At 48.7% G+C, this 25,109-nt stretch overlaps 1 protein-coding gene across 1 annotated transcript in view; it reads right to left on the bottom strand.

Annotated features, from left to right (window-relative positions):
* CSMD2 (CUB and Sushi multiple domains 2) overlaps positions 1–25,109 on the bottom strand; it is a 223,065-nt gene that overhangs the window by 63,567 nt on the left and 134,389 nt on the right. The window contains exons 20-29 of the mRNA XM_065744632.1: positions 22,211–22,426; positions 20,373–20,561; positions 17,123–17,292; positions 15,603–15,759; positions 15,053–15,244; positions 13,649–13,775; positions 8,805–9,007; positions 6,331–6,522; positions 3,857–3,995; positions 3,181–3,368 (exon numbers count right to left, since the gene is read on the bottom strand). Of these exons, the coding sequence (XP_065600704.1) occupies positions 3,181–3,368; positions 3,857–3,995; positions 6,331–6,522; positions 8,805–9,007; positions 13,649–13,775; positions 15,053–15,244; positions 15,603–15,759; positions 17,123–17,292; positions 20,373–20,561; positions 22,211–22,426 (1,773 nt within the window). The remainder of the gene's footprint in view (positions 1–3,180; positions 3,369–3,856; positions 3,996–6,330; positions 6,523–8,804; positions 9,008–13,648; positions 13,776–15,052; positions 15,245–15,602; positions 15,760–17,122; positions 17,293–20,372; positions 20,562–22,210; positions 22,427–25,109) is intronic.

The following is a 25,109-nucleotide window of genomic DNA, read 5'->3' as shown; positions in this document are numbered from 1 at the left end:
TTTTCCCATTCCTCTGGATGGGTGAAAAGTAATCAGTTTCGCTTCATTTGCTTTCAATTTCACGCCTCTTCACTTTCTGGCCTGAAACAGTATCAGGAAGCACTACAAAAGGGTGAGGAAACCTCGAGCTTTGGAGCACCTCACCCAGGAACTCCTTCCCACTTCGTGCACTACACATGAGGAGCCACACCTGGATGTGCACCATGGATGCTCAGCAGCATCAGGGCACGCTGGGGTGGAGGTGGGATCCGATGGGGTCTGCCCCACGTCGCGGTGGGTCTGTCCCATGGGCACAGCTCACAACATGCAGTTTGGGGACGATCTGGGACAGCACTAACAAAGCGTGTACCGACACAGAACATGCATCTCAGATTCGGTGGTTTGCAAGACAAAGCGGTGCAAACTGACTGTTACAACTCAGTTGACTTCCCAAGGAGAAAAGACAGTCCCTGCCATAGATATTCACCGCCGGATCCATTCAGAAGGGTGCCTGGTGGCAGCAGCAGCTGAATGGGAGCCCCTCTCACCCAGGGCTCCTTTAAACGGACTGCAGCCAGGTGTGGGGAACCCCTGGCACTGCTCTGCAGCCATACATCTCCCAGGTATAACTGAGGCACAGAAATGCAATCTTGATTCAAAAGCTAATACATACGGAGATTACTGAGATAAAGACTTCAAAAAAAAAAATCTTAAGCAACCACTGGAACAAAAGATAAATTCTAGGAAATTGCAAGCAATGTCTTTTCTGTATTTAAGCCTTTGTTTTGTCACTGTCCTTCCTATTGTGTAATGAAGAACTTATCGTCCTTTTGCTTTGCTAGACTAATGCTTGTCAGGCTCCAGTGAATCTGCTACGAACAAAGCAGGGTGCTTTCAGGAGCAGCAGCGTTAACTAAGATGGTGCTGCAAAGAAGCACTTCGTTAAGGACTGTGATAACTTCCCCAGACCTTAATGGGATGCCCGAAGCCAAAACCTGCTCACCAGAGCTCATGCATCCCAAAGGATGCACTCCCCCCCCACGGCTGAAATCCCCCTCCAAAGTTTCGCATTAAAGTTTCACCTTCCCCTCTGAGCCAAAGCTTTGCACAGACCACAAACCAAACCTCAGTAAGCTCAAGTGCATGTGCACTTATTCTTTTTGCTAGTAACCTTAGTTTGATTTTTCATTTTGCTCCGCAGCTGACAGTGCATCGTGGGGACCAAGCAAAGAAGCGTGCTCGGCTCTCAGAAATCCCACTGGAGCCACATATCGGTGCGGTTAAATGGGGAACCAGCCGAGCCGGGGATCTGCCCTACACCACCTCCATGGCACTGCTGCATTCCCACTTCAACTCTCACTGCCACGCTCCACACAAAAATCAGCATAATAAAAGCCAAACTCATTCTTTTCTCTGTTTTCTCCACTCCCCCTGGCCCCAGAGGACAACTTTCTCTAGAAGAGCCATTGCCCCTGAAACAATTTCAGCTGAAGCTCCGAGGCTGCTTGAAATTCATCCCGCATGCCATAGCTGCAGGCTAGCAGCACAGTCCCAGTCCCAGAGAAGATGCAGGATTTCAAGGAGGGGCTGACAGATGGCTGCTTTGTTCTTCCACCCAAACATCACCAAAAGAGGACCACAAAGCCCCTGGAAATGAACAGCATTTCACATACAGCTGACACAGGTCACACAGGGCACGCAGGGAGGTAGGGGCAGAAGCCAACGTGCACTGCAGGGCTGATGGGACACAGTGGGAAGGTGGCAGGGCAGTGTCTTTGAGCTGTACTTGGGTTTCCACGCTGGCAAGGAGCTGAGCTCGGTATTTGATTTTCTCTTACACATACTCCCCCCTGCTCTTCTTTTCTTCTTCCTTCAATTCCCCTAAGTTCTATTTTCTGCTGCTTATCGGACTCGAATCCTGGGCTCCTTTTAAAGTGTGGGGAAATTAATGAGCAAACCTAAAGCCTCATTCTTTTCTCCCAGCAGTTTGGCTTTTTGGGAAGCGTGTCGGCATGATTAACGCTGTAGGAGTGTTTAGGAGAAAAAGGCACCGCACAACAACCCTAATTTAATGGGATTTCATTTGTTAACTACTTCATAACTGCCCCAAACGAAAAAGGTGAGAAACCCAAGACTTAATTTCCAGTAAAATTAATTCTGATGACAGCAGAAAACTTTTAATTTCTCTGATCTTATGCAGGGCTGGTTGTCTGTCTTCACCCTATTATTCCACACCTTCACTGCAGGGAAACTCATCTGTTCCATATGAATAATAGGAAGGGCTCTTTCACTACCATTTAACCTTTGCTCAGGTGAACTTAGCAGCAGGGACCACCGACTGGAGGTGGCAGTGGAAAAGGGAACTGCCCGAGTGCACTGAAAGCAGCAGCAGCCCATCAGCTCTCAGTGCACACCACCGCTGCTCCCACAGCACACAGTTGGGCCAACACGACTCCAGATCCAGTTTTTCAGAGTGTATTTTGAACTACAGTCGGTAACAACTCTATTCTCCTGTCTACAAACAGGCAACAGGCTCTGCCAAAGCCCTCCTTTTGCTCTCTATCTCCCAGAGCAGCAGTGCCAGCTCTGTCAATCTCAGTCTGCTCCGTCAACAGAGAGCTAACAGGATCCAGGGAAAACTCCAACCACTGCCTGTGTCTCCCACCGGGAGAGCTGAAGCCACCAAAAAGTGGTGGCTCAAGCAAGCAAGAAGGAAAGAGGATGCTCTAGTAATGCACACACGTGTGAACCGAATATTCTGCTCCTTTCACTAATTATTGCTGAGGTCCTAAGAAAACGCTTTAGAATCTTAAACAAAGCAAAACATACAGATTTCAGGAGAGCTCCACTGATTCAAGGAGAGCTGAGCATCCACCTCTGTGACCCCCACCTCCAGTCACCCTCTGCTCAGAATGCTCCTGAACGACATATCAACGATTCAGATCGAGATCCCAATACAGGGCACGTAGGTCTGCATTCTCCTTTTCTTGGACAAAGCTGCTTTTGTTGCTAAGAATAAATCAGAAATCCACGGTGCTGTGTGGCATTCCTAACAGCCACTCAACAGTTTGATCGTGGTGCTCAAATCTGAAATTAAATGGCGTGTTCTGCTGAGAGGACCGAGCTATTTAAGTGCACTGTGGTAGAAACCCAAGTCCTTCGATGAGTTAGCTGGGCCAGGCAGCCCTGCACTGCTCTTACCTGTGTATTCAATGACAAATCCAGTATTGCTGACAGATGCATCGCTTCGGAAGGCGAGGAAAAGGCTGTTACTGCTGCTCTCTATCCTCCCAGGGAGCTGGGAGCCATAAAAGCTTCCAATCAGAGGGCTGAGTGAATCGGGTCCATCGTAAATGTGAAGGAAATCATAGCCAGGCTCCAAACTGAAGCTGCAAAGTAAAATGAAAGAAAAAAGGGAAGGGTGTATGAAGTGTCAGCATGTACAGTGGCCCCTTGGAGAACAATAGACTGGGGTCTGGGTGGGCTGCACTGCCACAGTGCTGAGAGGCAGCTCCTGCCCCCAGCCAGCTCCCCAGCCAAGGACAGGACAGCTCTACCTCCACTCCACACATAGTAAGCATCAAGGACTGGTGATACAGACAAGTTTATGCCCAGAGATGCTATAGGGGTTTCCTCTGCTCTACCAGTTACATGGACATGATCTTCCAAAAACCCACAAGCATAGTGAAGAGGAGCTGCAGTTGAAATAGGTTAACTGAAATTAACAGAGCGCTGAGGACTACGGGGTCAGTCCCACCAGCTCTGGGTTGGTTCTTCCAGGTTGATCTGGGCCCACAGGCAGCTCAGAGCTAGGCAGTGCCCCCCAGAAAGCATCCCCTCCCCACCCCACAGAAGGGAACAACTCTGGGGTACGCACATGTTAAATACCAGGGCAATGACATAATCAGGAGAGACGGTCAGCTTCCAGTCGCACTCCTTCCCCGGCGGGTAGGGCTCTGGGTACTGCGGGGACAGGATCACTCCTGCTGGTCCTGTCAAGATCCCTCCACAGGGAGCTGAAGGCAATCAGGCACAGGGATGAGGCTTTGTCTCAGAGAAACGTTAAAAAAAGCAGATGAGATGCAGGGAGGGAGGAAAAAGAGAGAGGTGGATGGATACGGGGACAGGGAGGCAGTCTGCAAGGCTGTCAGATGTTACAGTACACATTATGAGATAGAAACGAGGGCTCTGTTATTCCAGGTGGCACACAGAGGAAGAGCTATGGGTGCTGCAATGATCTTCATAAGCTGTATCAGTAACCAAAAGGAGAGAGCTACTTCATCCTCTTCTGTTGCATTAAGCAACTCCAGGCAGCGTCTGGCCTGCTGCTAAAGAAGTGAAAATGCTGTCTGGGATTAATGATGTGTTCACGTTTATTACGCTCCCCAACACATTAAGTGCCAACCTGATAGAAAAATCAATTATTACTTTTTTTTAAGGCTGGAATTGCCTGCATGTATTTCCACGGTGGCAAATTCTCGTGATTGATTTATTCGTCAGCCTTCCTTCAGCTCCTTCGTGAGGGTCGATGCCCTAAAATCCTCCCTGCTGCTCAGATCAATCCCCCCACACCGGGGTGGGGTGATTTTGGTAACCAACAGCCTACAGCAGTGCACACACTGGGTGGGAAAAGGGGGAAGAACGTTGGAAGGCTCTGACATGAAGGAGTGTGCGTGTGTGCATGCATCCTGCAGGCCCTCTTTGCACAGGTAATGGGGAAGGTTTCACGGGGCTGCACTATAAAGATCACATCAGAGGGCAAAGATCCTTGGCCCAAAGCAACTTCTGCAGGCATCACAACTGTCACCCATCCTGAAAAGGGAACAGTGCACAGAACAGGGAAGGGAGAGGCTGAAGGTTGAGCATAACGAACGTGGAGGACCCACAAGCAACTATTCTGTGCCCATTAACCTTCACCTCGGCCTTTAGGATGCCCTCCTCCATCATATAAACATTATGGGAAAACTTAGAAGAAACTAAAATATGCACTCCTTTTTGAAAAGCCTGGGGGAAACGGCTGCTTAACACCCTCTAATTTTCTTTGAAAATCCCACCCGCTCTCTCAAAAGGATTTGGTTTGGAAACTCATTCAAGTCACAGCTATTTGGATCCAGACTTCAAATGCCCCAAATCTCAGGGGGTTATTTCAGTGGACGTTTTGGTTCAGCCCACATTGTTTAGCGACTGCAGAAGTTGTACAAAATAGATGTGAAAACGAATTTGAAATGCTAAGTACAGTCATCAAACCCAAGCCTTCAGTTAAACCCCATTTTCTCAATCAGCTCTAACCAGGCAGCCTGCTATACGGTTACTACAGAACTGCCATTATCTGACTGCTGATTATTTCTCCAAATCCTTTGTCAGTGAGGGAAGGGAAGGAGCTAGACGTTGTTTTCAGCTTTGTCACAGCCTATCACAGAGCTTATATCTAAAACAAGACTGCCAGGCCTCTGCCCAAGAGGGATCCAACACAGGATCTCCACGTCAAATTGCCTGTGTGAAATGATCCGTATTAAATCCCACACCTAGATTAAGGCACTGGCTGTGCACCTCTGAAAAGGACTGCAAGCTCAGCTTCTGGAGCGAAGGAAAACTGAACAGGAGAGGGATGATGAGATGGGAATGACATGCAATGACACGATTGCTTATAGCTCCAGGAAGACCAGAAGGGCTGTCCCCATCAGGCTGAACCGGTGCCACGCCAGATCATCAAGGCAGTCATTCAGAAATCAAGTCATCCTGCAGGGAGCACAAATCCTTTGCGTGCTGTAGAAGCTTCCCAGCTGGCATTAAACCAGATGTTAGGAACACAATTAACTAATTTTCCTTTCTTGAGATAATGCTGCACAAGAAGGAGTGAAGTTCCAGGATAAATAATTCCTGGCTAACATTTAACAGCCCAACCAAAGTGATGCTTATTGTGCCCATGTTCTTAGCATGACTGCTTTTGTGTGCTCTTGACAAATGAAGAAAACACTTCTTTTATCACTTTATGAGCTCAAAGAGAACATCAGATAGTTTTCTCTTGAGAATTTGTTATCTTTTCATGCAGAAATTATTTACATGACCCCAATCTTCTCTACCAACCTGAGTTTTAAAGAAGCCTTTAATTTCAACTTGTCAGGTTAAATATTATCACTTACACTGCAGTACATCCTGCGAGCTTCCAGCATGAACTAGATTCTCACTGTCTCAGACACTCCTGGGACAAACCTGACATGGCTGAGACATATGTACCTCGGTGTACAACTCTTCAAACCAGGTGGGACTTGTCCCCTTCAGACAGGGATGTCTTGCAGTGAAACTGGGGAGGGAAGCCAGAGCAGCAGGAGGACGGATGCTGGCTCATACCTGTGCAGGAGGGAGGGTCCGGCTGCCAGAAGAATCTGTTCTCAATCTGCACACAAGTGATTTTGGCCTCTCCTTGCAGAGCATATCCTGGATTACACTGGAAGATGATGGAGTCTCCTGCCTCCTTGCTGTCACCACTCCGGCTCCCGTTCTGGGGAATCCCTGGGTCGTTGCAGGAAGTGGCAGTGGAAACTGAAGAGTATTAAAAATGTGGATTTAATACAGGCTTATGAATTTCCTCTTGGTTTATACCAGTTTTCATTGCAAAATGAAGAACCGTGCTTGTTTCCAGACACTTTCAACACGCAAGGTTTCAATGGAAAATGTCAAAGCTCCTTCCCTCTTCACTACAGATTCGCAGATGCTAATTACTTCAACACAGAGCTGTAAAATATTTTGCAGATGATTGATTACCAAGAAGCTCGTGCAGCTTCCCTCCTCCCTGGTCCTTCCAGCAGAGACCTTCAATTGTTACAAGCATCGATTTTCAGACAGTATCAGGTACAACCTTAGCTCCTTCATGCCCTAATTTCAAGCCCCTGTTGCTGCAACATCTTACAACTGCTTATTTTTAGTGCACTTGTCCCAGTGCTTCCTCTGCAGTAGGAAGAAGCACCATCTCCAGTTGTGAAACCAAGGAAAGATCACCAGATTGCTGTTTGAGGAGACACAACAAGGACATGTTCCCTCCTACTCCCATCCAGACTCATTTGCAGAGGACAGTAAGGAAGAGAAGGAGGGGGATGCACCAGGGATTCACACTTCAGATGCCGGGCACTGCAGTGCTGTCCTTAAGCAGATACCCAGGCCATGGCTTCCTGCTCCATCCTTCCTCCTTCAGGATCTCACACACACAAAAGCTGGCTTTCACTTCGCACTGAACATCTGCCACTCCAGCTGGTAGAGGCTCTGGGGAATGGCAAGTTCAAGAACACTACACAGAGCACAAGTTTGATGTGCAACTGTGCACATGCGTGTTTACCTAGTAAGTCCAGGCATCCACTGATCTTACATGGCATTTTTATAGAATTCTGTGTATGACATACTGCAAAGTAAACTCATCTGCTGGCACTTTTCACTTCTCCTGCGTGGGAGGGGAATTTTGCCTTTAGCCCTGTGAGCATCATGCCCGACCTTTTGGAAACGCATGTGCCTTGCTGCCATGTCCCTGCAGGCTGGGAGCTGAGCCCTGCTGGTATCCCAGCCCTCCCCACGTGCCTTGGCAGCAAGGGGAGGCAGCACAGCACCATTTAACAGTAGGGAAAGTCCTGGAGTAATACAAGTTGTGCAAGCTTATATAGATCGTTGAAGTTCACAAGATCCCAAACTGTCAACTTCTGAGCTTAGGGCTGGCTGCTTAGTCACACCTTGTGAACAAAGGCTTTGAGCAGAAGCATTCAATAAAGACCAGCTCTGTATCAGGTAGCAGAGCAGAGCTTATTTCCTGCCACGTTGATATGAGCCCATTACACCTAGCTGGTTTACAGCAAGCTCTTAAAAGAGCCTGAGGAAATCCCTCTCACTTTCTGTGCAACTGAAGATAAGGCAAGGCAGCAGCTCAACCTGGCAGACAGACACAGGCCTGGCATGGAGCAAGGAAGGCAGAGCTCTCCCTCTGCCATGCTTTTCCAGAAGATCTCTCAGCAGTGCTATCTCTCCCCAGAGCTGATCTGCCCTCCAGGCCACACAACACAGCCAGAACAGAAAGCTGTGGGCAACAGCTTGGGAGCAACAGAATGAGCTCTGCTGCTTTGATGTGCTGGAGTCCCAGAGAAGTCATATCACCACTCACCCAGCAGTTCATGGAGCTATTTACTGCCATCTCCAAAATGGTCAAGTGCTGTTTGGGTACCGAAAAGGTCAGTGAAGGTCTGGAAACCTGTTTGCATCTTGAAATATATTACCCTAACGTAATTGGAATAAATGTGCTTGCAAAGCCAGGTTTAGGTAATGACCAGCGGGACTGAGGCAATGACAGACTGCAGCTGCATTACAGGTAGTGCTGCTGCTCACAATGACATCCACACAGCAAAGAGCTTTTTGGGATCTGCATCTCAGGGGATCCAATTTGAGGGATTTTGAATAGACTTGGTTTTCAGAGGCCGCTGACCAGCTGCTCTCAGAACGCCCAGCAGAAGCTGCCTGTAATGCTGCTGTCTCTAAGGGATGTGTTAGGAGCGTGGTGGAAAATATCTGTGTGTTCCACAATGTGCTGCTTTCTGCCTTGCTGCCAAGCTCACCACTGTGAAGGTGACAGCAGCAAAAGGGAGCACAGAATTTAACTGCATTGCAAGGGCAAAGTACGAGAGTCTTCCCTATGCATGGAGACCCAAAAGTGCAAGTGGCCTCAAGTTCCCCCTACTGCGCTCAATGCTGTGTCGTTTGCTCACCAGCAGTACTTGAAAGATGGATGCTGAAATCACTTGCCAGCAAAGATGAGCTTGGACAACGCTGAGGAAAGAATGCAAAAGTACCTGAAAACTGAATGGCAAAGCCCTGCTTGCTTGTGAAGAAATCGGTGTTGAACTGAAGGATGACGGAATTGAAAGTGCTGTGGACGTCGCTGGGCACACTGGACCCACTCATCTCCTTCAGGAGGATTCCGTTCTCCACTGGACCATCCCAGATCCTCAGCACATCGTGGAACTCCTCGGTGTGGAAAACCATGAAATGGAGCCTGTGTGGCAGAAAGAACCGGAGGTCAGACCCAAACTGAGCTCTGCCTTCACTGCTGGGAGGGTCACAGTGGTGCTTTGCTCAGCTCCCTCAGGTCCATTGAGCAGGCAATGTGCTCTCCTGCTGTCTGTCACCTCCAGCTATCTCAGCCCTCTACCAGTGTTGGTCTGTAAACCCCAAGAGCTCCTAGTGTACAGCTCCCTAGTGAAACACATCCAACAACCGAGGCATGGGTACTAGTGCTTTCTGGAAAGCTGTCCCCTTTCTGGTGCTCCCTAAGCAAACAAAACCACTAACCCATCCTAAACCTCCCGAGCAGTAGGGTCGAGGTCCAAAGGCCTCTACCATACCATACCATGGGCAGCAGACAGTCCCCAGCTGGAAGCTCATCACTGTGTGTGCTCAGACCTTACAGTGGAAGCTGTCACAGACAGAGAGCTCAGTCAAGAACGTGCAGGGAACGTGCAGCACAGAGGCACAGGGGCTGTGAACTGGAGGACAGAGGCTTTGTCCTTGGTTTTACTGAGCTCTATTACAGATAACCACAGAAGTACTAAGAAACTTATTCCAAAAGGAAAATTAGCAGCAAATGTGCTGAGGTCCCTCCAGACAACTGATGGATTCTCGTGCAATTCACACATTGTCTCTGTGTTGCACACAGCAACAACCTTGGCTGTCCTTTTGCTTTTTTGGTGTCCTACAAGGAGTAGCTTTTTGTCTACTGATAAAATGCACTGATTTTTGTTACCTGCTCCCAGATCAAAGAATTTGCTCCTGGCACCGAGCTAATCTTGTACACCAGGGGGAAAAAAAAAAAAAGAAGGAAAGGAAAATAACACTGCTCTTTATTTAAATAGTGTCTTGCTGGAAAAGAAACACTCAGCGTGGCATGAGGTGTCCTGAATGAAATGGGCAGCAAATGAAACAGGGCAGCAAAGGGTGTGTGCTTTGGGGTGGCAAACTGCAAATGCAATCAGCATCCAAGCATCAGATACTGCTGTTGCTCTTGATAGAGCCAAGGGAGTTACCAGCTCCAGGCTGCAGCACATCAGGGTTCAGCCCTGAGAAGTGGATTGTTTTCCATTTCCAACTCAGCACTGGGGGAAATACTGCCCATCCCTGACACCAGGCAGATGGGACAGGGGAAGTGCCGTGGAAACGGGGGCACAGACCCACAAAGTGCACTGAGAAACCCTGTGAGAACCAACAGTCAGGTGCTGGGCTTAAAGCTCTGATGGCACACGGAGGAAAACATGGCTGTGGGTTTTTTTGGCTGCTTTCCCATTTATCTGGGGCAAACGTTAGTAAGGGAGAACCATAAAAAAATAAAAAGAGAGAGAGAAAAAAAAGGGAAAAAAAAAAAAGGCAAATACTGCAATGTACTCAGCAACAAAGTGACATCCCCGGAATCTGACAGCAACCAAAAGAGCTGAATCATAAATCTACCTAGCAGAAACTTGCACAACGAAGGCAAAAAAACCAAAAAGCCAGACTCAACAAAAATGAGAATGGAATCAGGATGGATCCCAGCAGAGCTGCTGAGCACGGGAGCCCATCCTGGGCTGAAGGACAGCCAGAGCAAAGCCTGGGCTGAAGTCCTCACGAAGGGCAGAGTCTGACTGGGCAGGGGAGCAGGGGCAGCTGCTGCCTGCAGTGATTCCCCTCCTCTTTTCACTCACTTTCAGGCTTTACCAATGCAGGGAGAGCCATGCCTGGGGCACAGGCTGCCCAGCACCATCCCAGGAGTCCACAGGGACAGCCCTCTGCATCACAAAAAGCAGTGTGCTCTGAAGCCATCAGTCTGTCAAACAGGCAGGTCTCACTGAACAACACCAGTTTTCTGTCAGCCTGACTCTACTCCCAGCAGGGCTTAATTTAAGACAAGGCAGTGCAACTGGTTTAGCAAACAAAGGAGAGGCAAACTCAATGACATGCAAAAAAATGCAGCGAAAAGCAAACGAGGTGTGCACGGTGTGTGTATGGAAGCTGCCCGACCAAACCCAAGGCTTTCTGCTGGTGCTTCCCATCCAAGCCCCCCACCATGGGATGATGGGGGCAGTGCCCCCCAGCTGCCCTCAATTCTGTAGGATCTCAGTGCTGGCAGCAGCATGCAGGGCCCCCCACTGCTGCCCTCCAAGCCAGGGGGGGTCACCAAACTCAAAAGTTCTTCGGTATCACGTGCCCAGAGGTCTCCATAGGTGAAAGCTGGAACAGGTAGATTTTTTTAATTCATATTTCTAAATGAGAGTGAGAAAAACGGAACCTGTCAGCAGTGCTCATCAGAACAGGGTGAGCAGTGCCAGCAGACACCGTAAGGATGCTGAGATCACTGCTGTGCCACACAGCACTGCTGGCTGCTTCTCACCGTGCTCTCAGCTGTGCTGCAGCACTTGCAGGCAGGTGCCATTCATTTTGCAGCACACCTTCCTACTTCTCCCTCCTGTTTCCCTCCCTGGGGTCTCACACAAGGCCATGGCACTGTGGCTGCAGTTGCCTGTGCTTGTGTTCACACACGTGCACAACTAATCCCATCTCAAAGCTCAACCCTTTAACTTCCATGGAAGGAACGGACAGACTCGTTCCTCTCTCTCTCTTTCCTTCTCCTCCTTCTGTGCAGATACAGCTTTATTCAAAAAGCTGTGGTGATTAATTTTAATGTGGGTTATAAATGAGGGCTTTATACAATTGCATCATGCGTGAAGAGGATTATTTTTCCAATGGATTACCATAAAAATGAACTTGCTGAGAATGTGCTCTCAACTACCCAGAGATCATCTGTTCTCCTGTGCTGCCAAATAAAGGAGCAGAAGAAGGGAGCTTTCATCTCTGGTGACAAAGGGAGGCTCACAAGGTGCACCTCCATACGGATGCCTGGCGTCACCGTTCCAGCCTTGGCCCCTTCCGAGCTCTGTGATGCTGCAAACACGAACCCACAGCTCTGCTCCTGGGGATGCTCTTACAGAGGACAGACCGCGTTGGTGAGGCAGTCTTTGGACGAGGCCATCTCCTGCACTTCTGGGGGGAGCAGAAGTGGAGGTTCATGCCTATGCTGCCTAACAGAAATCTACAGAATCCTCTACAGGAGAAGGACAGAAAGAGGAGAATTCAACGGGAAGCTGCTCGGGCAGGAATTAAGCTGGCTCTGCTCTTTCTTCTATGAGCAATACCAGAAACCATCCGTTATTGAACTGCACCTGATGGAGGGAATTTCTGCACTGAGGAAAAATGAAAATCCTGGACCAAATCTATCCCCACATAACCCATCAACAAAAGCACCACAGTGCTCAGCATGATGAGCAGTCTCTGCTGAAGTGAGATTGAGTGCTGATGCAGCAAAGGATCTGTGCTGAAGGCAGAAGTGCAGCACTGAAGGGCAGCAGGGCTCAGGTCAGTGCAGAACTGGGGCTGACACACAGGCTGATGTTGAAAGGATGGTGGGGACACCCCAGTCCCATCAATTTAGCACAGATTTCACCTGCCAACATACCTGTCTTCTGCTGGAGTTGGGGTTTTGGTGGACTGAAATCCCTGGGAGAGCTGTACAGATGTGGCTTGGCACAATGGGGGCAAGTGAGGAACAGCAGCAAGCAGTGGGGATCACAGATGAAGCATCACAGGGTCCAGAAGTGCCTGGATTCTGCTGGTGACTGCACTGACTTTATGAGCCAAATGTTCTCAGCACCATGCTTACTTAACCACCAAATTCACATCACTTCTGAACAAATTACATTTCAAACTGCCATTTTCCAACAGGAAAGTAAAAACAAAACGGTAACAGAAGTCAGAGGAGCAGGAGAAGAAAACAGTCTTGGGTCTCTGAACACACCAGATGTTCAGAAACCATCTTGAGCCTTTCCTTTGGGAGAATAATTGCATTTTATCTGTTCTTTTTATTATTAAAACCATAAAACAATACAATTAGAAGATGAAAGCTAGGTGCTGGGCCTCATTTTTCCAGCTGTCCACTTGCATCTGGGGACCCCCCGTGCCTGACCATTCATTCTCACAAATGTAACTTGACAGAGCTCATCCATTTTGGTGCTAACTTACTCTGGCAGTACAAATGGGAGACGAACCAGATCTGTAATTGCCTTCCATTATCCTTTTCTGGGATGTGAACTTCCAAGCAATTTCATATATCCACTTTAGGATTTTGGACACATGGTGGAATATAGTTGAGAAATTGAGCCCTGATCTGGTGGAAAAGGTTTGTTTCTGCTCACACCCAATCGAGGCAAAGGGGTGAAGAGCATTTGTATTTTACTCTTAGATTTGTAAATATGTATAAGCTCTTAGATTTTTTTAATACAGCAATAACACAGGCAGCAACAGCAAACATCTGGCTTCACCACCACATGGCATGATGGCTGTGAGAGGCACAGCCCAGACGGGGCTGAAAAGCTGAGGGGAAAGGAGAAGCAGTGATGCCATTTCTGTCCAACCTGGCAAGCAGACGAAGCAGTGTTTGATCCTTCACAGGGGCCTCTCAAAGTGACACTGCATTCTCCCTACTTGCTTTAAATAATTATTGATCTAACTTCAGAAAAACCAGCTGAACCCAATGACACGATGCTCAGAGTGGGCCACTGCCTCTACCAAGAAGAGCTGCATGTAAGAATCAGTGTGAAGAGCTTCTACTCACCCTATTGTGCAACCAGCTTCTGCTTCTATGGACCAAATGCAGTTCAGATTATGATCGTAGGGCGTGGGGTATCCGGGAGACAGAATCCGTCCTGACGTCTCTCCCCTGATAGTACCCCCACACTCAGCTGTAAGAAACACACAGGTTAGTGAGGAGATTCACTGCATGTCGTGGCTCCTACCCGCCAACAACACAGACCTCACCCCACCCATACAATAGAGGATTTCTGCCCATTTCAGGAGATCCTTACAGCCTTCTAACCAAAGCTAAGGAGTCCCAGAACTCAGCTAAGAGAGCAAGTCATCAAACAGCAGCACCTCCTACAACCTGACGTGTTGTCACAGCTCCTCTTCACCTTTTTGGCTCCGTAGTGAATAAAAGCAGAGCCTGCCAACATCCTGCTTTCCCTGATTCACACGTGGGGCCAAAGAGCTCAATTCTGCCTGCATCTGCAAAAAGCCTTAACGATCCATAAGAGTGATAAAATGGAGAAGCCAGCATACGTATGGCTGCTAAATGAACCTCCGCATGAGGATCCTGAATATGTTTTCATTATAAGCCCATTAAAATTCTCAAAGTTCCCACAGGTTCACGAAGACAAAATCACTCTCACGTATATCCGGAAAATAGGACGGAGGCTAACAGGATGGATAAATCACACAAATTTGCCTTTTTCCCCTCAACAGGCAAAGCTAAAACTCAGCAGAGCTGCAGCACAGAACTCCCAACTTGCAGAACTCGGCGTGCCAATGTCTGAGCACCACACAAAAGCTGCCTGCTGAGAGCTCCAGGGGGACCAGGTCTGCAAGAACTTCTCCGTGCCTTGGAAACCCTCATTAATCACACGGATTTGGGTATGAACACTTCACCTGGATACAAAAAACTCAACAGCAGAGTTTTCTAAGCAATAAGATATCCATCCAGAGAGTTATAGGGAAAGGGGGAACTCAGGACTCAGCGAGAAGACCGAGGGAATTAAAATATCTGAAAAAGTGGAATGAGATGTCATGTAGTTCTCACGTAAACACGACTCTGAGCTGCCAAATGCCAGGACATGCTGCTGTCTGCCATTTTCAGGAAGTGCCACTGCATTTAACATAATCAAGGGAAAGGACAAGGACTGAAAAAGCAGCAGTCTCCTTGCAGAGAAGCAAGGAACCTTGTCAAATCTGTGCTCACAGCAGTGTTTCATGTTAACAGTGCCTGCAGAAGTTTTGCAGCTATCGCCGCTCTCGATCTGAAGATGCCTTACACAGGATCCTTATCGTTACCTTTTTGATGTAGATGGCTGCAATCAATGCTGAAGATAATATCACATGTATTAGCTACAGAGAAAGGAAGGACGTTGGTGCAATGCCCACAAGCACAGAACTTGGAGGATGTTCTGAAAGCAAGAGCTCTCACCCACACAGGTTGGCAGGGGCTGATCCCAGGCTCTCCGCTCCCCGGTCAGACAGCTCAGCACTCTGCTGCCCCGCAGGGTGTAGCCAGGGTCACAGTTAAATGACACTGAGCTGCCAGCAAAGTGCCCCTCATCGTGGACCTTGTAGCCAAACTGTGGGACGCCGGGGTCCTCGCATTTGATGAGTTCAAAACCTGGCGTGGGAGAAACGGCGTCAGCTTTTCTCAGACATTTAACGGTCAGAAGGTATTAACACGAGATCATATCAAGTATTTTCCTCCCAAGCAAATGCTCTGATGGAAAAAAAAAATAAAATAAAATAAAAGGAGCACCCTATGCAGAATTCTACTTTTTGATTAAGATTTGAGCGAGAGCTCTGCTATCTCAGCTGGGAATCTCTGCAGCACCAGAAGGGCTGAGGGCAGAGCTCCTCTCCCCAGCTCTGACTGCACTTCAGAGGCAAGAACCTTTATGGAAGGACTGCGTCCTCTTCTCATGGCACTGTAATGCAAAGCCATGCAATTACCCCTCAGATGTGGGCCTAGGACTTACTAGAAAACTGCAGCTCAAAGCCTTTGCTGGTGTTCTCACTGTTGGTGATGAACTCGAGCCACATGCTGCTGGACGTGCTGTTGATGCTGGTGCTGAGCATTTCGGAGCGGCTGAAGGAACCCAGCAGGCGAGCAGAGCTATTGCTGCCATCATAGACCTGGGAGGAAGGAGAAAGGCACTCTGAAAAACACCTTTTATTTGCCATTTTAGGGGTCAGACCCTCTGGGAGTGCACACAGGGACAGCTCGTTTGAAGGCAGAGAAATGCTGGCAGTTCAGTGTCTGTGCGGGGACGCTCTGATGCTGCTCATCCAAGAGCAGAGCTCCCACCCTGACACAGGCAGTCTGCCCCTCACACCTCAGCTCCTACCACACTCAGGGCTGTGTTTTCTGAACCAAAGGTGCAGCACAACTACTGGGAAAGCTTTTTCTTCCCAGAGTGACTCACAGACGTGTCCTGACCTCAGCATTATTTAAAAGAACACAAATGGATTTTTTTCTTTTGGATAACAAGACTTTTTTGTGACGATAAAGAGCAGCTTCTCACTAAGAGAGATTGATAGCAATTTTCCTTTGGAGAAGAAGAGAAGTTGATGACAAACATGTTGAGAGAAAATCATTTCCTTCACAAGAATATCCTTTGTACTAGCTGGAAATCTCTCTTTCTGTCATTCTGAGTTGAACATACGTGGATTACACCAATCTCCCGGTGCAGAAGGACAGCACTTAAACAAGGAGAGAGACATTCTCTGGGTTTAGTGCAGCTGAACATATCCTGGGATGTTAATACCTACTACAAAACCATTTCTTTGTGCTTAACAGAAACTCAGCCTACATTTGTCTCCTTCCATACAGTCCTGAAACTTGTAAATGCAGATTAATCTGAGGATGGGGATGCTGAATAGCTTGAATTTAAACAAACCCCCTTTGTAGAGGAATCAGCCTTGCTTCCTAGAAGCTCACAAACAATGCTAAAACCCTCAGCGAGGCTGAAGCACGAAGGACGTTCACTCAGTGCTGCTGCCAGAGGCTGCAGTGAGCACAGGAAGCTCAGAGCTGCCCATTCCCTACAATTACAACGTCTCTAAGCACAGCCACCCAACACACAGCAGTGGCACGCTGATCAGGGTCCCTGGGCTAGCAGATATTGCTTCACAGCTGTATTGCAGTTTTTTCCCTTGCTCTAGCAAGAGAGGGAACACCCACAGATAACACAATCAGACTGAAGATCACTCTGGCTCACGGGACTTGTGCTGCTGTCCCCAGAACAGCTGGGCCAGGCACTAGATGACACAGCAGTGCCCATTGGCAGCAGCAGCCACAGACTCCTGGGGGATGCCAGCCCAGCTATGGGCAGCAGACTCTGCCTGGGATGACCACTCTGCCATCAGTGCTCCCTGTGTGGCACCTTCCAGAGGTCAGACTCAGCTAACCCTACTAAAACTCTAGAACATCCAATTCCTTTCAGATCTTGTTCTCGTTAGCAGCACTACCCTTCACTGCTTGAGACCAAGGAGTTACCTTGAGGACATCTCCTGCTTCCAGTTCGAAAGTCCTGGCTTTCAGCTGGATCCCCTTTCCTGGCTGTGTCTGGATGGAGTAGATGCACTCGTGGTTGTTGTTGTAGTTTATTGGGTAGTTGGGGGACAGCAGAACACCTTGAGTTCCAGTTACAGACGAACCACATTCAGCTACAGAAAGACACAAAGCCACATTTAATAACCACGTGTATATTTCAGCCATACAGCACATGCAGGTGAGTCCTCCAAATGGCCACAGATGCTCACTCCTTCCTACACCCATCTGCTAGCACAGCTTTACTTCCAAGTGCTATTAAGAAAAACCAACCCCTCCCAGTTCCAGCTCTTACTAATGCTTTTATCATCATTAAACCCCAGGTGCTTTACAGAAGTGGTTAATATCCTCTCCTGGATAGGGAACCCGAGCCACAGAAAGCTGGTGTACTCAAATGCTATCCTGGATTAAGGAACATTAAGAAACACAATCCAAACTCCACAGAACATCACTGCCTGCTCAAAGCATTCCACGTGTTTATTATGTTCATTCCTCATCTCCAAACCAGAAGGAAATTAAAAACATGCATTATTAAATTGAAATATTTAGCATCTTTTGCCTTGCTGCTGAGGCAAAGCTCACCTTATATCTTGATGAGTTTTATATTAATGATGTATTTAAAAATGGTAATGTCTTTCTATTGACAGTCAGCACAGCACACTGCTGGCACCTGGCTGTTCCAGGTAGGAGGTCTCTGTGTAGTAAAAGTATGCTCAGTGACACTCTAAAATCATTACCAACTTCAGAGCTATATGTGAATCTGAAAATCTTTCCCAAAATCAACTCGTGAAAGAGGGAAAAATGTGACATTCCTCTTATTGGTCGTTAACTCTGACCTTGGCCCTTCAGTTCACCATTTGACAGTATTTCAAAGGACCTCTCACCCTTTGCTCCCTGCATTTTTTTCCTTCCCAGCTTTGCAGCTGACAATTACATCCACTCCCATCAGAAAAAGAGAGAAAATCGGAAATCCTTTTGCCCCTCAGGCTCAGAAAGTGGCTCTGATTTACATACATCTGTTTCCTCCCAACATGTCACTCTGAGCTCCACAATGGGCTGCAGCACAGACACGGCTGACCTCTCTTGTTCAAGAGACAAAGGGCTGGAGACAGACGAAGAGATGCTGATGTGGGAACCCTATACACCAACATTCACTCTCTGCTTTACGCCCACTGCCAGCAGTCCCTGTCTTCTCTGTGCTCCTGACTCCAGCTCACAGCACTGCAGCCCATTTGCTATTTACACGTGCAGTCCCCCCAAACATGTCCATGTGCTTTGCAGACACCCTGGGCTTAGGATTTCTCATTACTCCCACGATGAGCTCCCTTCATTCTCTTGGCCTACTTACCCTAAAAGATTTTCAGCTGTAACACGCTGGCTCCCTGCTCCTCTGAGCCCCAGTGTTCTGTGTGCACAGGTGGGGAGAACTGCTCCAACCCATCCTGAGAGCAGCTCTCTGTTACCTGGGGTCCCTCACGCAGCACACGGAGCTGCTGGGACTGCAGGAAGCCACTGTAGTGCACGTGCAGCTTTCTGCATCATCTCTCCTGCCTCTGCTGCTCCTCCCAGTCGAGCAGGAAGGGGACGTAAGGAAGCAGCAGCAGACATGGTGAGAGGACACAGCTGGGGGGTGACTTTCTTCTCCCCTCCTGCCCTGCAGGACAATGCTCCCTGCAGCACTGAGTACCAGGGGCTGATACTGGGGATGTCACCATGCAGGACTTGGTCTGGAGCAGGGGTCGGTGCAGAGCATCCCCACCTGCAGAGAGGGGGAGGATGGACAAGCTGCTCTTGTTTCCATCCAGATCCACCACCAGAATAGGAATCGTGTGCCATGTGCTGAGCAGTCTGCAAAAACACATCTCCTGGGCCTTAAGAAAGAGGTCTCCAGTTTCCAGTGGTACCCTTCCACAGATCTGAGTGTGCAGCAGGGGCACTGTGGAAAAAGCTGCCACCAGGGCTGTGCACAGATCACCAGAAGGGCAATTTGATCCATCATCACAAACCAGCACACCAACTCTGAGCCAGCTACCGCAGAGATCTGGGCACACGGAACTCATGTGTCCATTTAGGGATGTCTGCAAACCAGATTTAAAGCCGTGTTATGATGCTTTTTGATTTCTATTCCCCTGATGAGCTTTCTCTGCAACCTGATTATTATTCATGCCCTGAAGAGGCTGCTTGTCACAGCAGGATGATGCAGCCCTGTGACCTAGGCATTAAACAGTGCTGGGAAATGCATTCAGCATGACAGGACTCAACAGCAAAGCTCAACAGACTGCAAAAGCAGACTGGCTCTTGCTGGGACGCCTTCTTTGTAATGTCTCTCAAAGGCCACAGATGAGGAACATCCACCTAGCAGGCTTTGCTGGAGTGACACCAGGTACGAATGCAGTCTGTCTCATCTGCACACACCCCCACGGTGCCCCGGGTGACCCAGGCAGCAGCAAAGCACTGAATATTTTCCTCCTTAATGTACCACACAACAAAACCAGAAATATGTTAAATCTTCCCTCTGCAAAGGCCTGAGGCGTTGGCAATCCCTCTGCCTTTCTGCTTTATTGCTGTTACACTGGTACCCCTGTTCTTCTGTGCTCAGAGGGCACTGGGAAGGGCTCTGCAGAGCTTAGGGAGGACAGCCAGCAAGTGGCTCAGTGTTTCAGGTGATTTCCTCCTCCCCTCTCCCCCTACGTTTATTTCTCAGTATAAATAACTGCGAGGGGGATTGCAAAGATGAACTTGCAGTGGTTGGAGGAGGAGAAATTGAAGGTGGAAGAGACAAACACACTGAGGTGAAATTTGTGTTCCTTAGGATCACCCACCCAGAAGCAGCTTTCATCTCCGACCTATTAAGTTTTACAGCACTCTGATTCAAAGGGAGGTTGGCCCTAAAAGCATGCTGCTTTACAGAACCTATCCCTAAAGGGCTGCAAGGGTTGCTCACCCATTGGGCCACAACACGGGGTTTCTGAGGACCCCAAACCACCACGCACTGTGTGTTCCAACCTGAGAGAGGGCTGCAGCCCTTCTGCCCATCCCCCCTTTCCCCAGGTACAGTCACAAGGCTGAAGCTCATCCCAGCTGCCTCTCCCCACCCCTGCACCACCCAGCCCTGGGTACGCGCACTTCCCTGCCCCACTAACCACTCCAGCACAGTGCAACCAGCCAAGCAAAATGAAAGCACATGACCACCTACCAACACACCTTGGCAGAGGCGAACTCCACACACGCCGTCTCCCCCCGAGGCAGGTGATGCGTGCTGTGCCCTCCAGCCTGTACCCAGGGAAGCAGGAGAAGGTGAGGACATCACCCACGCCGAACTGCAGCCCCTTCCTGATGCTGTAGGCTGGGACCTCTGGTTCATCGCAGGGCTCCAGGTCGTATTCTGCAAGGGGACAGATGGACATCTAGTGCATCACAGTGACACCTCTTACCCCCTCCTCCCCAATAAAGGGGGCTCCAAGCCCTGTGGGTTGTGATCCAGATGTGGATAAGGTCTGAAAAAGAAGCACCCGTGCAAGACGTGAGACCTGTTTGACCACAGACAGCAGAGCCTGGGTTTCGCTCTCAAAACACAGCCCTCAGGGTCCCACAGGATCACTGATCTAAACCATTCCTCATTTCCTGTCACTGCTGCCAGCCAAAGTAGAAAGTGACACCAGCGGAGGCAAAACGTGATGGAGGTTTGTCATTCTCCCCCTGGTTGAGGAAAATGAAGACGAACTGATCCGGATGGGATTTCTGTTGCCACTGCATTACTAATCCTGAAAATGAATGAACACAGCATCCTGCTTGGGGAATGGAAGAGCACATTTAAGCTGCTACTAGACGAAAGGTCATGTAGCATTATGGAGAAGAGCCAAACGTGTGCCTCTGGCCACAAACCATTGTAAAGGAAACCTCTTTTGGGGGTTATTCTTCGAACAAATAACAGCTGCAAAATACAAAGTACACGCTTACATAAATAAAGAGGACTACAAAATAAAACCAACTCCCATTTTCATTTTCTGAGAAAGGAAATAAGTCCCAAAATACACTGGAAATAACAGTTATAATTGGATGATGTGAGGCATTTTTTGTTTGTTTGTTTTACAAAGAGCCATCTTTTCCTCATCAGAATGAAAGTTAATTGGAATTTTTATGTCCAGTTTTCTCAGTATAACATGCAAATCCACGGCTTCAGAGGCCAGAACAAAGGCACTGGGAACCAGTTTGGAGTGTGGCAGGTTTTAACTGCATGTCTACAGCAGCAGCTCTGTGCCTTGAAGACAGTGAGCCCCGAGGAACAGCAGCCACGTCCTCTCCTCACCAGCAGGCAGAATCAGAGGACTAAAAAGTGTGCTGAGATACAGAAGAGAATGGCAACCACACCGCGAGCTCTTGTCCATTACCTTGTTGCTCAGGGCACTCAGGCAGCAAAGATTGCACTTTCTGAAACGTGTGCAAACATTTCAGCAGTCATTTGTAGGACAATGGGGTTAAGGGCACACAGAGGCTGCCCGAGCAAAGCTGTTGTCTGCAAGTGTGATGATGTGTTCTGCATGAGGAATGGCCTCTTGGGGATACCCCAGGAAAATGAGCTGAAACTTCGTCCATAAACAGAGAAGGAAAAGTCACTGGGTGAGGAGGGACAAGGCAACAAACACCCCAGCAGGGGGATATAATTCCAGGGGGTCCAGGCAGTAACCTTCTGGGGCTCAAGGTGCACAAAACTGCTGCACATGGGACTGTAAAGAGAATTATTTCCTGGGACACACAGTGGTTGAACGCTGGCACCGTTTATTGGTGAACAACTGAATGGAATCACAGAACAGCTGGCTTGGAAGGGACCTTGCAGCACACCTGGACCCAAGCTCTGCCGTGCCCTGGGGGCACAGCCAGCACACATCCATGGCTGTGGGCACCTCCGAGACGGGGCACCCACGCTGGTTCCAAGAACTGGATCCACGCGAACCAACGGGAACCCATTCCCAAGATCCGCGTTGAAGTCCAAAGGAAAGGGAAAGAATCAAGTCCGTCCACCTCTGTTCTTACCTGAGAAGGTGATGTTGAAGCCCTCGTAGGACATGGAGAAGTCCGAGATGAAGCGGATTTGTGCAGAGAAGTTTCCGAAGAGCCCCGCGCTGAGCGGAGCGGGCAGGCGGGATCCCGTGAGCTGCTGCAGGGGCTGTGCAAAGCTGGAGTTCTCGGTGATGAGGAGGTAGTCGTGGCCGTTCTCCAGGTGGAAGGTATGAAAGGTGAAGAACACGCCTGCAGGAGAGAACCAGCAGCACCTCAAAACAAAGCCCTGTGCACTCGCTGGGATGACGCCGGGCCCTTTTTTTTTTTTTTTGACTCTTTTCCACTGAAAGCAGCCCGATGAAAGAGAAAAACAGTACTGAAAAGAGTCGGCATGTTTGTGTTAGAAGTGGAACAGAGAGAGAAATACAACAGGGCCACGGTACAGGGCCAGAACAGAGCGAGGCAGTCAGTGCCCTCACTGCTGTGCCTCTGGTTCGCAGCAGCAGGCAGCACAGCTCGCCTGAGGGATGGATCTGCAGCAGAAGGATGGAGCCTGGCAGCTCAAAGCACTCTGTTATAGCAGTGCTGACCTTCGGATGGGCAGCAAGGAAAGCAAAGGCTGCAGCCGTGAAGACTTGAAAACAACAAAACCGAGTACGTTCTGGAAGGAATTCATACCTAGGAAACAGGACTTATGACAACACGGAAGGTCAGGAAGGCCTCTCAGAAGGTATCTGCCAGCAGTGCTAATGCAGGGAGCTCCTGCACATTCCTATGGTGGGATGGGCCCTGCAGGACACCAGATCACTCATGGACAAAGCCAGGCTCCTCAGGCACACGTGGCTTTTGTCCCCATTGATGCCAACACTGTGTAAGGTATTGGCAAGAAGGATGTGTTGTGACCTTGTTGCATTTGTAACTATCAAGAGAGGGGAGATAAATTACTCAAACCATCCTTCACACCTCCAGAAACAAAGCAGTAAGGACCGAGAGCTTTCGCAAAAGCCTCCAGCAAGGTGATGCTCGTGCTGAAATTCAAACGCAATTAGAAACACTGATTATCTGGAACACAATTCCATCCTTGCAAAACAACAAAAGACAGAAGCAGCAGAGGCAGGGCCCTTTCTCAGGAACCCTGTCACGTCACGGCCACGTGGGGCCCACAAGACAAAGCAATGCCATGCAACAGAAAGAGCCTCTCCGCAGTGACACGGCTGCTTTCACCCAAAGACCTCTGCAGACACCCCGAGCTCTGCGGGCAGGCTGCAGAGCTGCAATGGCCTTCACACTCCTCACAAGCCCTGAACCCAACGGGGCTGTTACAGAGAGATGCTCCTCCATGCAGACACAAGTGCTGTCATCTGCTCTTCATTAGTCACAGTCGGATCACTGCTCCTCGCGCACATCGGGAGTGCCCAGTGGCACGACCAACTTCTTTCATTTAAGCCAGTGATTAACAGCACAGAGACTGCCAACCTGGGGAGACCCGAGGGCTGTCTCGCTCTGCATCCCATCTCTGCCAAAGTACAGCATCAGCAGCTTGCAGTGTGAGCACAGAAAATCTGTAAATAAGGATCAGAGGAATTGCCTCCTCCTTGCTCCCCATTCCCCATTAATTTCAGAGATCGGGATGAGATCAACCTAGAGACTGATTAAAGCTCTGGAGCATGAGCTTTAATACCCATCCCAGCAGAATTTCTGTTAGCATCCAATTATAACTCGGAATTTTCCACTTGTTCCTATATCTATCCAATTTCTAGGATGGCAAGCAGTTCCCTTCCCAGGAAGGAAGGACACAGAGGTGGGTGACCAACACAAAGCCTTCACAGGACACGGACATGTAACATCTCTGTGGCAGCACATCCCTTGTAAGTATTATCTGGAGCCTGACAGAAGATGTTTAGTTCAACTGTTCCCCTCTGTAGAACTTGGTGGAGGTAGGAAACTTTTAAGTGCTCCCAAATGCTTATTATTCGTACCAGCAGTGCCACTGATTCAAAGCTGATCTGACCCGCCTCGGTGTGAAAACTCAGCGAGACGCAGGGAATACAAAATGCTTCCAGTTTGTCTTGTTTATCAACTGACAGTAGATTTATACCCGTGCCTTTACAAAACCCAGTCTAAGGAAAAGAAATATCAGCCCCCAACATCAACAGAGGCAGAGCTCAGTGCCCGGGGCTGCAGAACAGCTCCTGACTTCAGTGCTTTGGAGATAACGAACCCAATCACATACACGGGGCCCTCCAGCAGCAGAGCCAAGGGCTGGGTAACTGCAGCCATAAGGGCTAATTACAAACTCATTTTAAAGGATTTGCTACTCTGATTAAACCTTTGCACTGGTCTGCAATTTACTGTGGCACAGAATGACTCTGTAAATGCAGTTTTGTTATTTTTTTTTCCCCATTCTCAGTAGAAGAAACAACAAAACAAATTATAGGGAAAAGAAATCACTTTGAAGTTCTAAGATGAAAAATAACAGTCTCTTTGTAAGCATTTAAGGATCTTTAAAATTAAGCTGCTTTTAAATTATACAGCCCATCAGCCCATAAAGAAAATCTGTCCGCAGTCACATAAAAATAACCATTACGACGACGAACTTGTTTCAATCAGGGGACTCATGGGCTGCTCACGTGCAAGAAGTTCATAAAGATCTGGCAGTAACGTGAGGTCAGCTGTTATGGTGCAGGCAGTTTCACCATCCCAGCAGGAACGGCCAAAGCAAAAGCCCCCAGCTGTACTCAGACACCTTATGGGAACTCGACTAGAGCAAGAAGAGTGAAGGACAACAGCAAACACCTGGGTGATACAGATCTCTCTCCTGCCTGTTAGAGCTGCCAGAGCAGAAAACTATTACCAATTCTATGTTTAAGCAGTACAAGATTTACCCAAACCTCCACTGATTGCCCCCATGGTGTCCAAGAACAGAAGGCCA

Source organism: Cyrtonyx montezumae, unplaced genomic scaffold, assembly GCF_038088225.1.
Source record: "Cyrtonyx montezumae isolate F1298 unplaced genomic scaffold, pur_monq_1.0 scaffold_31, whole genome shotgun sequence".
NCBI classification, from domain to species: Eukaryota; Metazoa; Chordata; class Aves; order Galliformes; family Odontophoridae; genus Cyrtonyx; species Cyrtonyx montezumae.
This window is presented reverse-complemented; position numbering and strand designations above follow the sequence as displayed.